Genomic DNA, 13,688 nt, shown 5'->3' with positions numbered 1-13,688 from the left:
TCATAACAGCGTTGTAACACGTTGTGTAGCTGTAATGGTATTTCTTAGCTGACTAACTCTCAAAAGTTACTGTAGTGCATAACAGTGCTTGTTGAAGGCTTGTCCAGCACAAACAGATCACTGACAAGTTACCTGTACTTTCAGGCTATTCTGAAGAGACCATATATTATCATTCATTTCCTCTCCATACCACTCAGCCATCCAGCTTGCATTTACTGATAAGCCCACAGTGTCATCAACGTCAGCTTAGACAGAACTTGAAGTAAGCTCATTTTTGCAAGTGCTGTTGCTGTTTAAATCCTGGAAAGTTGTCATTTCATGTACATTGATGAGGGTGAGCATGTGTTTCATATCTGGTCTGGTTTTTTGGTAACTGGGAGACATACTCTCTTTTCTTAGACATGTCTAAAAGAGAGAACACAAAGGAAAGCTTAAAACTGAGAATCCCTATGAAAGGCAATTTAAAAAAAAAAAACATAATTTTGAAAGTTCTGCTTTTTCTCCTTGCTAACCATATACCTTTTCCATTTGTTTGTTGCCAGAAGCAGCCAGTACAAAGAAAAACTGCTGTTTCTACCGAAATCAATGAATTTTATAGGACAAAAGCCTTAGTGACAAAAGGCAATTTATATTTTATTCACATTTTCATCTCAACAGGCCTTGCATCAAGCTCTTTCAAGTATGCTTCTACCCGCCTTCAATGCAAGCCAGGGCCTGAAATATTTTCATCAAGTTATCAAAGTAAAACCCCAGTCCTGTCAGCCACTTCTAAACTGAATGTCGCTGCTGAGTTTAGTGGAGATAAGGCACAATCTCCACTAAAGGAGAGGACAAGGCAACATGTAAGAACTTATCAGGAATTTTAAATAATGAAGCTCACTTGTGAGATCAGGGTAATATTAAATTTCGATGAAAGCCAGGTTAATACCTAAGACTGGACTTCACCCAAGAGTAAGATACACATAATTCCACCAGAGTGGTTATCTTCACTACACAGCTCTGCCTTTTATAACTGCACTAAAACTGGGACTGTTTTTTTAACGAAAGCTAAGGACAGATTTCTGTAGATTTTTCTAAGACAGATTTCCTGAAATTCTTTCAGGACACTGAGAAGAACGGGGGCATCTATCTCTTCTGAGTGATATCCTTGCTTTCATACTTTCATCCTAACAAATTCCTACAAGATTTGTCTTGTCAAACTTTAGTCTGAACAGCACAAATTACTGGCAGAATTGTCAATCTAAAAAAGAGACAGGCATAAATTTAATTGCTCCCTGAAGATACATGGAAAGCTACATTTAGTTTCAGCTAATTAGATATTCTCCAATCAACAGTTATGATTCATCTGCTGAGAAGCAAAACAAGATGGCAAATATGAAATAGGCAGCAGAAGTTAAATTTGACCTCCCAAAATGCTGAGATTGGTTTTGTTTTATTTTTAATTACAAAGGCAGCCAGTGATGCACTGTATCAACACCCAAAACTCATGCTGCCTCGGAGCCAGGAGGCAGAGACTTCTGCACGAGGGGGTGTCCTCACTGCCACCGCAGACAAAGCATAGTTTTGCTTCTGTGGAGTGAGCTTCCCGAGTACCTCCTCTCCCCTCCTGTCCCAGAACTGCCAGTCAGCATTAAAGGTATGGATAAAACCCATGTATCTGAAAATGTCTGTTTAACAAGAAAGACGGGTGTTCACAAAAATGCCCATGTGAAAGGGGTTGTCACCACTTTAGAGGTGTGAAAACTGAGGCAAAATACAGGTGGACTTGAACATGTCTATCATGCCACCACACAAAGCAATGCTACAGGTGGGAAAGGGATCCCATGGGCCTGTGCCTCCATCTGAGGCAAATGCTATTGCCAGGTACCAAAACAGAAGATCTGTTGCTGTACCCATAACCTGATGAGTAGTTTGCACACAGAGTAACTAGAAACAGAAATGGGCAGTGAGGTGCAGAAAAACAACTGATGGTTTGAGTTATATCAGGGTGCAGTGAAATGTTCTATCTCTTTGGAACTCCATCCTGTGTTCCTTGTGATCAAACCTGAGTTTGATCATAAATTAAGTATGAACACCAACTTCAGACCAGCTGTGCTAAAGTAGTGCTAGCACAGAAAATGAGTGGGGGGGTTTTGTTGTTTTTATTGCTTTGATTATGAAAAAGCGAGTTACTTACACAGGTAAAGAAGATGAGCAGCAAGTAAAAAATCCCCAGGCAAGTCAGCATGAAGAGCTCACCCTTGTACTTTTTAAATTTTTCTTTTTCTATTCCAGGGCAACCTAAAACGTAAAGAAAGGTGTTTGTAAAACATTATTCTGGTGTTTGTAAAATATTTTTAAACTGTTACCTTCATGAAGTGCCATATAGAGCATGGAACAGTTGAAGCTTTCTACTGTACCTGTTACTTTTAATGTGACTGTGCTGCTTAGATTGTGTTCCCCATTCTGTTCCCCCAAAGTGCATTTATATGTCCCGCTGTTTTGGCTGGTAACATTTTTGATCCTCAGTGAAAAGAAGGTGTCGTTGGAGAGCTCCAAGGACCCCCCAAGTTCTTTTGGATAATGCGATTCCACATCAAGGACTTCCCATGCTATTCCTTTGCCGTCTCCAGCCATCTGGAAAACACAAATACATGTCTTTTCTTGGGCAACAGTGTCATCCTCAGTTTTAGGAGGAAGAAAATTTTAAAGCCAGCTTATGGCTGAAAATGAGAGGCTAAAGAGAGGAGGGGAACATAACCTCAAACCCATTTAATACGTTCATGCTCACAATCCGAAAGTATAAGGGCTTTTGCTTAAATGGACACTACATTTATAAATAGGTACTATAGAGCTATTCTGTAATAATTTCTTAAGCTGCCTCACCCGGATACAAGCCTGGTAGGGATGCAACATGATAAAAGGCAGCAGTAGAGTCTGCTCTCAATGTGCCTATGCAGAGGCCCCAGAAGAGTTCAGATAGAGAGAGACAGTCCGTGGGGATGGAGCTGAGGCAGCAAGAGGCAGCCCTAACCAGCTGCTTATCTGTGGCTCTGGGGAACACAGGTCCCCAGGAGAGCATGGCAGCAGGCAGGTAAGCTCCACCGCTGCCTGTGCTTGCCCTGCTAGCACACTTTCTGCCATGCAGTGGTGAGAATTAATCCTGCTAACCCAGCCAGCATGCCACAGCGCGATGCCTCTGCCAGCATGGGCTGGCATTCTCCCAGCAGTCCCCCAGCCCAGAGTTCCTTGTGTGGGAATGCAGCCCTGGAAACTGCACTTCCCTGTGCCACTTTCTGTGCAGCTGACGCCTGAAACTATGATGCCTCTCTGGAGGAATGGGGGTTCCCTTCCTTCCCTTCCTTCCACTGTTTATTGGAACCAAAGAACAAAAAATTGCTTCGACTCCTTCAGATTCAGTTTCGTGAAGGTCACAAGCAGGTTCTGGTGCACTTGGGGAGCATTTGTATGTTGAATTTCTTAATAATAACCAGAAGAGCTACATTCCTTGGCATTGCTGAGAGGCTGCTGGAGGAATGAAGTGTATTCCCAGAACAGTTCGTATTGTAGGGTGATAGGATGCGCTGAAAATGACAATTGGCTAGGAACCACAAAGAAGAGAGAAATCACTAAGCTGATTTGAAAGATGGGAGAAGGGTTTGAATTAGCCCGTGTCCATTCTTATTCATCGAAGTCACTCCCAGGGATTTGAGGCAGCATGCCCTCCATGAAGGTTTCCCAAGTAATGAATTCAGTCTTTCTGTAGACCAGCAGAGCCAGAGCCAGCTCATAAGTCCAAGGCTCAGTATTTCAGCCAAACCTATAACTAATGTAAGCCAAGGACATTTTATTATTATTATTTTATTTTAATAGACACATTTTTGGGTTGTATGTTGGTGCTTACTTGCTATCAATATAGCTACTGCATCGGGGTATAACAGTTACACTGTAAGTTATTAAAATTAACAAAATTTTCTCATACTGGGGCTAGGAGTATCTGGTTTCCCTTTCATGTGTTCGCATGAGGAAAACACACTTGGGAGTCTGGAGAGATATATGGGCCTGCTGCTCCATTATATTTTGCTATTTTTTGCAGCCCTAAAATGGTGTAAAACAAGCTGCAAGTTGAGGAACTTTTCAGGAACTGGAGAATGACACTAAAACACAAAATTTCCGTAATTGTAAAGATTCTTTCTCAGAAAGGTTTCAGGTTTTTTAGTGCATGAACTGAAACATAGAGCAGTAATTCCCTGGGACTTTCCATACATTACCCAGAAAGAGGGAAGAAAGTACCTTCTTCCTCTTAATCCCCCTGTAAATTTACCCCAGGTTCTCTTTCTTATTACACCCAGCCCCAAGCAGCTACAAGCGTACGTATGGTGGTTTTCAGGCTATAAGGGCTTCACTGTGCTACGGGGATTTAGGTATTTTCAGGCCCTGCATATTGTCAGACATGTGGCCAGAGGAATTCCAATACCCAGGCTGGGCTCAGCTCTGGTTACAACTCGGTCAATAGCAGTTAAGTGGATATAGCTGACCTCCCTCAAATCTAATTTTTGCCACTCTCCCTTCCCTTCCCATCCCCTTCCTCAGTGAAATTTAAAACTGCCCACAGGGCAATAAGGAGAACCAGCCTGTCTGGTCTTTGCGTTGCCCTAAATTGCAAATAGAAGGTCTGAGCTACACACAGAAAATTAGTTTTGTTTTAGGGGTTTTTTTCTTTTTTCAACTCACTGGTAGCATAAATAATTGCTGTCTTGGGTGGCAAATGGTGCTGCAGTTCTTGTGGCTGAGATCTGGGAATGAGAAAACACTTTGATCTTTCTGTATGCAATTGTAATCAGCACTGCTCATATAAGGGAGAAGTCAATTAAGTCCATGTATCCCATGCCTGACTATGTGCTTATTCCAAGTGAAATGTTGGGTGAATGATTTAATTTCCCTGTTTGACGGGAACAGTGAGGGATAGGATTGGTTATTGCCTCCAAAGCTTTTTAAGGTGCTCAGTTGCTGTCACAAGCAGAATGATGGTGACCCTGGTGACAAGCCAATCAGAATTTTGCCTTACATAGACCCGCTCCATGTAAGGCAAAACAGTGTCGATGAAGCTGCACTAAAAACGTGCCTTTCCCCAAAACAGAAGAAAAAGTTACTTTGTGGTCTAATCTGACTCTGCCACTTGTGGTGAAACCGGTGGTGACCTGGATGGGGATTGCAAACCTTGCATTTGGGCAGGAGGAGGAGGAGGAAGGGGTCATCTGTGTGGGTTTAATTGGGGGTTTGCATGCATCTCTTTCTTCATTAAATCCCCTTTACTGAAGGGCAAAGGCAAGCAAGGCAGTCTGTGGGGGTGCTCTGTACCCAGCAGCGTCCCAACATTTTTTAGGCTGCAGAGACATCTGGTGGCATTTTTCCCAGCCTCTGCAGGCAGCGCATCCACCTCTATTCCGGTCACAGCAAGCCCTTCTCTGATGCCTGAACCAAGCGTGTTTCCACTGCAGTCTTATCTCCTGCTATCTTATTAAAAAACAAAACCTCCCCCTCTTAGAGAGGAAACATCTGAGCAAATTTGCAGTGTGTCCCCATATCCCAGCTTTATAAAAGGAAGTCCGTGAGATGTTCAGTAAGGTCATCGTTCTGCCTCTTGCTCTATTCAAGCTGACCTCTTTTCCCCTCAAACCTAATTAAAATTACAAAAATGCCATTTTGTTTGCCACCTCCTGTGAATTACTTGGCAGACTATCACTAGACAGATCATTTTGCAGCTCAAGCTTTTATGATAAACCAGCTCTAATTCATGCCAAGTGTCCTCCAGGTGATACCACAGCCCAAGGTAACTGCTAGGGGTTTTACCTAATTAATTCCACACATGCTTAGAGGGATCGAAGCAAGTGCTGTCAGTGACAGCAATCCACTTGTGTAGGGACCATGCCTTTCCCAATCAGTGAAAAAATATTTTCTGCCCAGGTTTCATTTGTGTTTCATTTTCTTTACACTTTGCTGGTGAGCCAGCTGCAGCATGCCAGCTTCCCCTGCTCCCGACCTCCAAAGGGAGTAGAAAAGGAAGGTGGTCTGTTCCTGCTCCCATTTTTGCTGCTAATGGCTTTACCATAATACAAAAGTGGGGACAGGTAGAAATTCTAGTGAATCTATTTGCATAAAAAGGGCCTTATTTCCATGCTGTCTGGTGGGGGCTACTGAATCGAGAATTTTTCTGGGGAACAGGGACCTGCAGGTTGCCAGCATCATTCTGCCTATCTGCATAAAACTACCCATTAAGAAAATTAAAAAACAAAAGAAATGCAAGTTTATGTTTATTGTCACATATACATTGGCCTGCAGCAATGTCTGTGACAGACTTTCAGAAATTAGCTTGGGGAAAAAAAAACCTACAGAAGTCTGTTTTTTTCCATCTCCTCCATAGCAATGAGAAGAAATGCTCCCGCCAAGGGCTGATACTGTCCAACACCTTCATTAAGGGCCTGGACACTGGGATAGTACTCAGCTAGTTGCAGGTGACATAAAACTGGGAACAGTGGCTGATACACCAGAGGGTCATGCCATCCAGAGGGACCTTGATGGGCTGGAGGAATTGGCTGACAAGAACCTTGTGAAATTCAAGAAATGGAAACACCAAGTCCTGTCCCTGGGGTAGAATAACCTCAGGCATCAAAACAGGCTGAGGACAACATGCTGGGAAGGCCCTGGTGTCCCAGTGGACACCAAGTTGACCACAAATCAGCAATAAACCCTTGTGACAAAGAAGGTTGATAGTCCTGGGCTGCACTTGTCAGAACATCTTCACCAGATGCTGAAATGAGGTGATCCTTCCCCTCTGTTCGGTCCCTAATGAGACACACCCTGAAGTGCTGGGGTCAGTGCTGGGCTCCCTGGTGCAAGAAAGGCATGGGCATAGCGGAGAGAGTCCAGCTAAGGGCCACAAAGATGACTAGTATCTTGGAGCACCTGACCTATGAGCAGAGGGTAGAAGAGATTATTCAGCCTGGAGGAGACCAGGCTCAGGGTCATCTTATCAATATTGATTCAACCTGATTGCCAAGGGGATGCAAAAAACGAAGCCAGCCTCTTCTCAATGACCTTCAGAGACAAGATAAGAGGCAATGGGCACAAACTAAAATTAAGGAAATTACACTTAAACACAAGAAAAGCTTTTTTTACTGTCAGAGTGGTTGAACACTCGAATGGGCTGCCCAGAGAGGGTGGGGAGTCTGTATCCTTTCAGATATTCAAAACTAAACTGGACACAGCCGTGAGCGACTAGCTCTAGTAGTCTTTTTTTAGTGAGTGTAATTGAAAATTATTATAGGTCCCAAAAGCTTGGAAACACTTGGTCTAAAGAGGTTGTGATTTTCCCACATATATTCTCTAATCAATTGACTGATTCTTATTAAGTTTCTCCTAGCCCGGAGCTTTTTGATAAGAACAGTGGTGCTGATACAGGGGATATTAAAAAGAGATATGTTTGATTGAAAATACCACTGAGCTGGTATATTCCTGTTCTCTGACTGGATGAATTATGAGAAATAGGTAGAATAATTAGACATCCAAAATTTAAGTGCTCTTCAGCAAATATTTCTTTTTCAGAGAACTAAAAAAAAAGGTGGAAGAAGGAGGAGCAACACTTCTCTCAGACCTAGCTGTCTGGGTTTTAGCTGCAGTTTTGCAAAGTGCTACACCATTACATGGTAATACCACTAAACAAAGGCAATTCACCCACGCTGTAGTACTTGCACCCAACTAATCAATTAAATTTTAATTTTACCATTAACACGTGAGAGTGAGCAGTTGTAAACTCTGCTCTCATTAAATACCTTTTCTCATTGAACTTTTCCCACACTAAGGTTATCTTCCAGGTAAATCAAAGTGCCAGTATAATCCACTTTTCCCATAAAAGCAAAATTTTATTTCAAACAAAATGGTTCAGGTCCAAAACTGATGTCAGTTTAAAGGTGGAACATATTAACATCAAATTATTTCCTTCTGAGGGTGGGATGGTTGTAAAATTGGTTTTGTTTAAAATTATACCAGGCATAATGGCCAAGTTGAAATTTCTGTTATAGAGAGCTAAAACCTACATATGGCCAGAAGGAATTTATTTTCCAAAGCAAAATATATAGAGTTTTTGCCATGCCCAATAGCCAACATATAATGAAACACAACTGAGCTGAAACCGCTTAATAGGTGTATTTTTCAGCACAAAAGCACTTTCACATTCGATTAGTGCTGAAGGTGCATCCATATGGTTCCTATACAGTGTCATGTAGAGGTACCAAAGTTAAATTTGCAAATAACATATATAAATTCTGGGCACATGTGAGTGAACTCTGAGTGTGCCATAGAGGAGAAGAAAAAATAAAACAAAACCCCAAAAAAATCCAAAACCCAACCCCAAAACAACAACGAAGAAACTATGTGTGACATATGAGCCAGCTGGAAAAGCCCTTTGACTCAGACTCAGTCACACAGTCTCTTTATTGTTTGGTTGGTTTGTTTTTTTTTTTAGCTAAGGGCATCCAGCACCAGTGCATGTCAGGCAAAGAATTGTTTTGATCATGAAATAATTTCCACTGCTCCCTTTCTGTCTAAATCATCGATGTGATGAAGCTACTTGGGGATGAATAGATGTCTGAGGAGCATTTCACTCACTGTTTTGCATATGTTAGAAGTTAGACTGAAGTAATTTACCTATGCTAATAGATCACAGACAGGCACATTTAGCAGAAGCTATTTCCTTTGAAGAAAGGTGCAATTAATATTAAATGTCTATAACCTTTATTCTTATTTTGTAATTCTGCCCCAGTTTTATATTTTTCAGGGAAATGTTATAAAGTTAACAGATTTCTGTCCTCTAAAGCACAACCTTCTTTCCTCTTCCTCAAGATTTGTTTTAGATTAAGACTTTTCTGGCTATCACATGAACAAAATAGCAAAATATCCACTGGGACTTCATTTGTGTGTGTTTAAACTTGGTTTTCAAACTGGATATAAAGTGATAATTATCAGGTTTTATGAAGTGGTTCTCATTTTCAGTGTTCTGCACAAAGAGAAACTGTTCAGTTTTCAATATCCCTATGAGGCAGAAAGGTAAGTAAAGTTTCATTACACAGATTCTTGTCTTGTAGGTGGGCCATAGAGATTAAAACCAGTATTTCCATAGACAATTCCCAGTGCCTGAGTGCTCAGGCAAAAATGACCTAGTTTTCAGTTCTCAGTTAGCAAACTTCCACACTGCTTATATATGGTTTTATGGCATGTAGGTTGCCCAGCAGTCCTAAAAATGTACCACACTGTAATACCACCATCATTACGAGTTCTTTTTTTCATGGCCACACAGTGAATGGGATGAGAGCTGCATCAGGCTGGAGGAGGACTTGGTGCTCTACCTTCTCCCCAGTGTGTTTGGCCAGCCTAGTTAAAAGCTATTTCTGAGTTAAAACTATTTTATCTGAGCTGACTGACTGTGGTCCTATTCTATACAGAGCTACTTACACAGGTGACTTCATGCATGAGAATAATTAGCTCCAGTGATCCTGGATGCACAACAGAGAAACACATCCATGCTATTTTTGTGCAGTATGAGACATTAGCAAAAGTGAAGGAATTACTGAATGCAAACCTTTTTTACATCCAGTTGGATTTTTACATGAGAATATTAAGTCCTGTAAACAGTTTTCTCCACACAGAACTGAAAAAGCAAGTACTTTTAAATTATATCTTTTTTTTTTTTTAGCAGATTAACTGTAACAAACTGTTTAAAAGCACCGCTTAATTGGTCTGAGCACGCAGAGATGCCAGTGGGAAGGAGGGGTTCACTCACCAAACACTCATCCTGTGCAAACAGCTGCACATGCAGCACTGTAATGTTGCCACCATCATTTTTTTTAAAGCAGCAGAAACAAAGGTTAATTGCTTGCATTTACTTCACAGTTCAAAGTGACCTCATACAAAAGATTTCACCTAACAGCTGCTTGAACTTTACAGCCTGAAATTTCATACCATTTGTTGGAATTACCTTTTAATTAGCCCTTTGGGGGTATATGTGGTGTTTATTGATTAATCCTTCAGTAGTTGTTTCTAAATAACAAATTAATTACCAATGTTGGGTAGACCAGTCACACTCCACCATCCCCCCACCCTTCTTTTGCACTGTTGGGTGGGGACAGCAGCACAGAGTCAGAGTGTAGCGAGGTGAGGGGAGAGATCTTCAAGCTGCTGCCTATTTATCTAGGCCCATAAGTAGAAGTATTGCTTCTTCAGCACAAAATACTGAGCCTAAATTACTTCTTCCTGCTCGAAGTTATGCTTTTTAGATTTGGTGCTCCGCTTTTCCCAATATGGCTGCAACTGTGGCTTGGGCAAGCATCACCACCTGCCTATCCCCACTTCTCACCCCTCTCCTGGGACGAGTACCCAGAAGACTTCGGTACCATGGCTGGCGCCATCACCCTTGAGCATTGTGGCAAGAGCTGACGATAGCTAGACTTTTGTTACTTCTTGTGTCAGCAGAGAAAAACGTGTGAGGTCCTGTCATGCTTGACACTGGGAAAACAGTCTTTTCTGAGCAAAATGGGTGAAGCAGGAAGAGCAAGGAGAAAATGGAGGGAAAGGAGGTTGTAGGGACAGGGCAGGGGACATGCACTGGCAGTCTGGACTGTAACAGCCTGACTTCTGCAAAGGGAAGCAGCACTAGTGAGGGCTGCTGAGGAAGGAGCCCACACAAAAAGCATTATCAAATACCACCCTCCCCTGCATACGTGGTCATTCTGTGCCCAGGTGGAACTGTAAAGAGCTACAGGAAAACAAGGAATTGGGTCTGCATGCCTTCCTTACATTTCTTCATCAGGGCAATGGCTTTGGAATGCTGTTTGCTGCCTGGGCCTCCCAGCTGCCATTGAACCCAGAGAAGGATGTGCTTCTGGAGGATTGCCACACCTCAGCCTGTTTTTGTTGACTTCCAACACTGGGTTTGGGGACAGTATTTCTCAAATCCAGTCAACCTCTGTATTTTTTCCTCCCCAACCCCCTACCACTTCTCCATTTCTGCTTAACTCCTCCAGGTCCACCAGACTCCATGGTTTGCATTTAATGAGCTCTCTGCCCTTCTTAGACACTGTGAGAAAAATGGAGCCTTAAACAATTAGCATGTATCTGGATGGAAAATACAGATACTTATCCAGCTTTAGAGGCAGAAATCAAAAAAGAATAAGTTGATTTATATCCCAGGTCCCATAGTAAAATTCAACAAAGTGCATTATTCTCTCCTCTCTGTCTCTCACACATGCTTAGTTCAGCATTTTGGAAAAGAAGACTATAGATGCTGCACTTGGTGGTGGGTTGTTAGCCAGATGTTCAAAACAACTCTTTTGGGATGCAGTTGTCATCTAGTCAGTTGGCAGATTCTCATTCTTGTACTAGCAATGAAATTCAGATGCATTGCAATTTTCAACCACAGAAACCCTATCTAAATACACTGTTGGTTTACCCTAGAGAATGGTTTTAAAACTATATCTGACCAAACTGCTGAGGAAGCCAAGGCTGTGGCTTTATGTTCTGGCAGAGATAAATTAACAGTTTTCACCCACCATAAATAGGGGTTTTTTCCCTTCACTTCCATTGCTCTACCATCACATGGGAAAGTAATTCAACGCTTTAACCCACAAAATCTTTATTCGCAGATTGATTTTCCACTACTGTAACAAGCAACAAAAGGTTGACTTAACAGGCAACAAGCAAACCACCAAGATTGGCAGGAGTGTGTGGCTGGGAGTGGGGAATGGAGGAGAACAAAACCTTCGTTTTTTTCCTGCTAATTTGGCTCACACTGTAAACCGAAATCACGCACTAAGATGCAAATACACAGTGCCATACAGAATGTCAACAGTAACTTCTTTCACCACTGGGCCATTCTACCTCTCTAAGAAATTTTATCTTGAAAATGTTGATCAGGATTTTCAGCTCATTAGCTGATTGATCCATGTAACCCCTCCTGCAAATAGGTGGTCAGCAGGGCTCTCCTGCTCTGGAGATGGGATTTCTGAATCGGAGCAGTCAAGATGTGACTTTTACTTCATGACTACAAAGAGATAACTCAGAATTTCCAGCTCTGCATCTGCCTTCTGCACACCCTGCCCTTATGCCCCCCTCACTAGTCAAATCTTCCTAAAGAATAGCAAGTACTTTTTTAGTTCTTCTCCTAGCTCCTATTTGGGGAGAATTAACCAAGGAACATCATTGATATTGCAAGGCTTAGATGCCATTTTTTGCTCTGAAGAGAATCCTGGAAAGACTCTTCTTTGGAGTAGTAATTGGCAGGCTGCACATGGGGCATCGTCTGAATTCTGATACATGGAAGCCAGCAATAGTTAGATAGAAAAGCAGGCCAAGAGCAATTCAGAGAATCACACTCAAATAGTCTGTCTATGATGGCATGGAAAGCATCTGTTTTTAGTGATCAGCTCAAATGCTCGTGCTGCTGCCTTATCTCTGCTGCACTGACAGGAGAATGCCTCTCCAGAAAGCAATCCATTTTGTACAAGACAAGCCAGCATCAGGTAGGAAAGCAAAGCAGACTGCTCAAGTAACTTAGTTTTTTTTCTTACTTTATACCAAGATGCTGTCTGGTAGGCGATTGAGGTGTCCTGAAGAACCTTACAGGGCAGGAGTGCTTCTTCAGCACACCTTACAGCAACTTCTGGGGCCGCCACAGAAGTCCCATGGATCAAGCACCAAACTGCAAAGCACAGGTACATATCACATTTGAAAAAGATTGCTTATGTAAATCCTTCCTGTTTTCCCAAAACATATCCCCACAAAATAAAGACCAGAAAGAAAAATGCAGGGCTGCCCACTTACCATTGCACAGGATGATGAGAAGAGTGTGGACGACCAGAGACATGGCTTTTACTGCCTCAAATCACAGAACAGCAACAGTGTGCCTCTTTGCAGGATGGACTGTGAGAGCCGAGTGAAACTGCTACTGCTTCTGCAGTGATATTTCTGAAGGCAGACTGAGGAATGCCCCAGACTTATCTTGAGGTTTGTCACAGGGAAAATCCCTACGTGCAGGAAACAAGGCTCCTCCCCCTAAATGTGTCAGGTCACTCCCATTTCTGCAGACGCTTGTGTTGGTAGCACCTCACCTCCGTTTTTTCTTCCTTTTCCCCCCCTCTGTGCTTGTCTGAACAGATTTAAGTTTGACCACTGTGGGTTGGTGTAAAGGCCACCAAAATCAGCACTGAAAGAATCTCTCTTGAGCGACAAAATGTCAGGGGAAAGGGCTTGTCAGCCTCCCAAAATCCCCTCTCAACATTCTCTCTGCAGCTCTAACAGAACAGAGCCTGTGCAAAGGTTGGCCTTATGAAGTGACATTTCTGAAACCACATTTAAGCCCTGAGGTCATAGCGCCACAAGGATGTTTTGACTTGGGGCTAAGGGCTAAGCAGGAGTTTTCAGCACAGCTGAGCAATATAATCTGTATTTCTGTAGTGCTACGCATTCAACTCCACATGTAGAACAGCACCTCTTCTTAGTATATTTTGTCATTTTCAAGACAAACAAGGGCATCTGGACTGACGTAATTTTACCAAATTGTGTGCTGGAAAATTTCATCATGGAAAAAAGTCAAGACAGCTCCCAGAAGAGGAACCATTTGGACATCCCCTCTAGATATCTGGAGGGAGGCAGGGAAA

At 42.4% G+C, this 13,688-nt stretch overlaps 1 protein-coding gene across 1 annotated transcript; it reads right to left on the bottom strand.

Annotated features, from left to right (window-relative positions):
• Nucleotides 1-246: 246 nt before the first annotated feature.
• CD83 (CD83 molecule) lies at nt 247-13,005 on the bottom strand. Its single transcript, XM_051799282.1, has 5 exons — nt 12,853-13,005; nt 12,600-12,730; nt 2,400-2,616; nt 2,177-2,280; nt 247-405 (listed from the first exon to the last, which is right to left on the bottom strand). The coding sequence occupies exons 1-5, from the start codon at nt 12,893-12,895 to the stop codon at nt 247-249; spliced, it is 654 nt and encodes a 217-aa protein (XP_051655242.1). The 5' UTR covers nt 12,896-13,005.
• Nucleotides 13,006-13,688: the final 683 nt, after the last annotated feature.

The sequence above is a fragment of the Manacus candei genome, unplaced genomic scaffold (genome assembly GCF_025592945.1).
Source record: "Manacus candei isolate 608988 ecotype Guabito, Panama unplaced genomic scaffold, ASM2559294v1 h1tg000049l, whole genome shotgun sequence".
Taxonomy (NCBI): Eukaryota; Metazoa; Chordata; class Aves; order Passeriformes; family Pipridae; genus Manacus; species Manacus candei.
This window is presented reverse-complemented; position numbering and strand designations above follow the sequence as displayed.

Coding starts and splice junctions, on each gene's coding strand:
- CD83 (XM_051799282.1), bottom strand. CDS start 12,895: ATGTCTCTGGTCGTCCACACTCTTCTCATCATCCTGTGCAATG. Junction 2,617..12,599: donor AGACAGCATCTTGGTATAAA/GTAAGAAAAAAA, acceptor TGTGTTTTCCAG/ATGGCTGGAGACGGCAAAGG. Junction 2,281..2,399: donor AGTCACATTAAAAGTAACAG/GTACAGTAGAAA, acceptor TTTACGTTTTAG/GTTGCCCTGGAATAGAAAAA.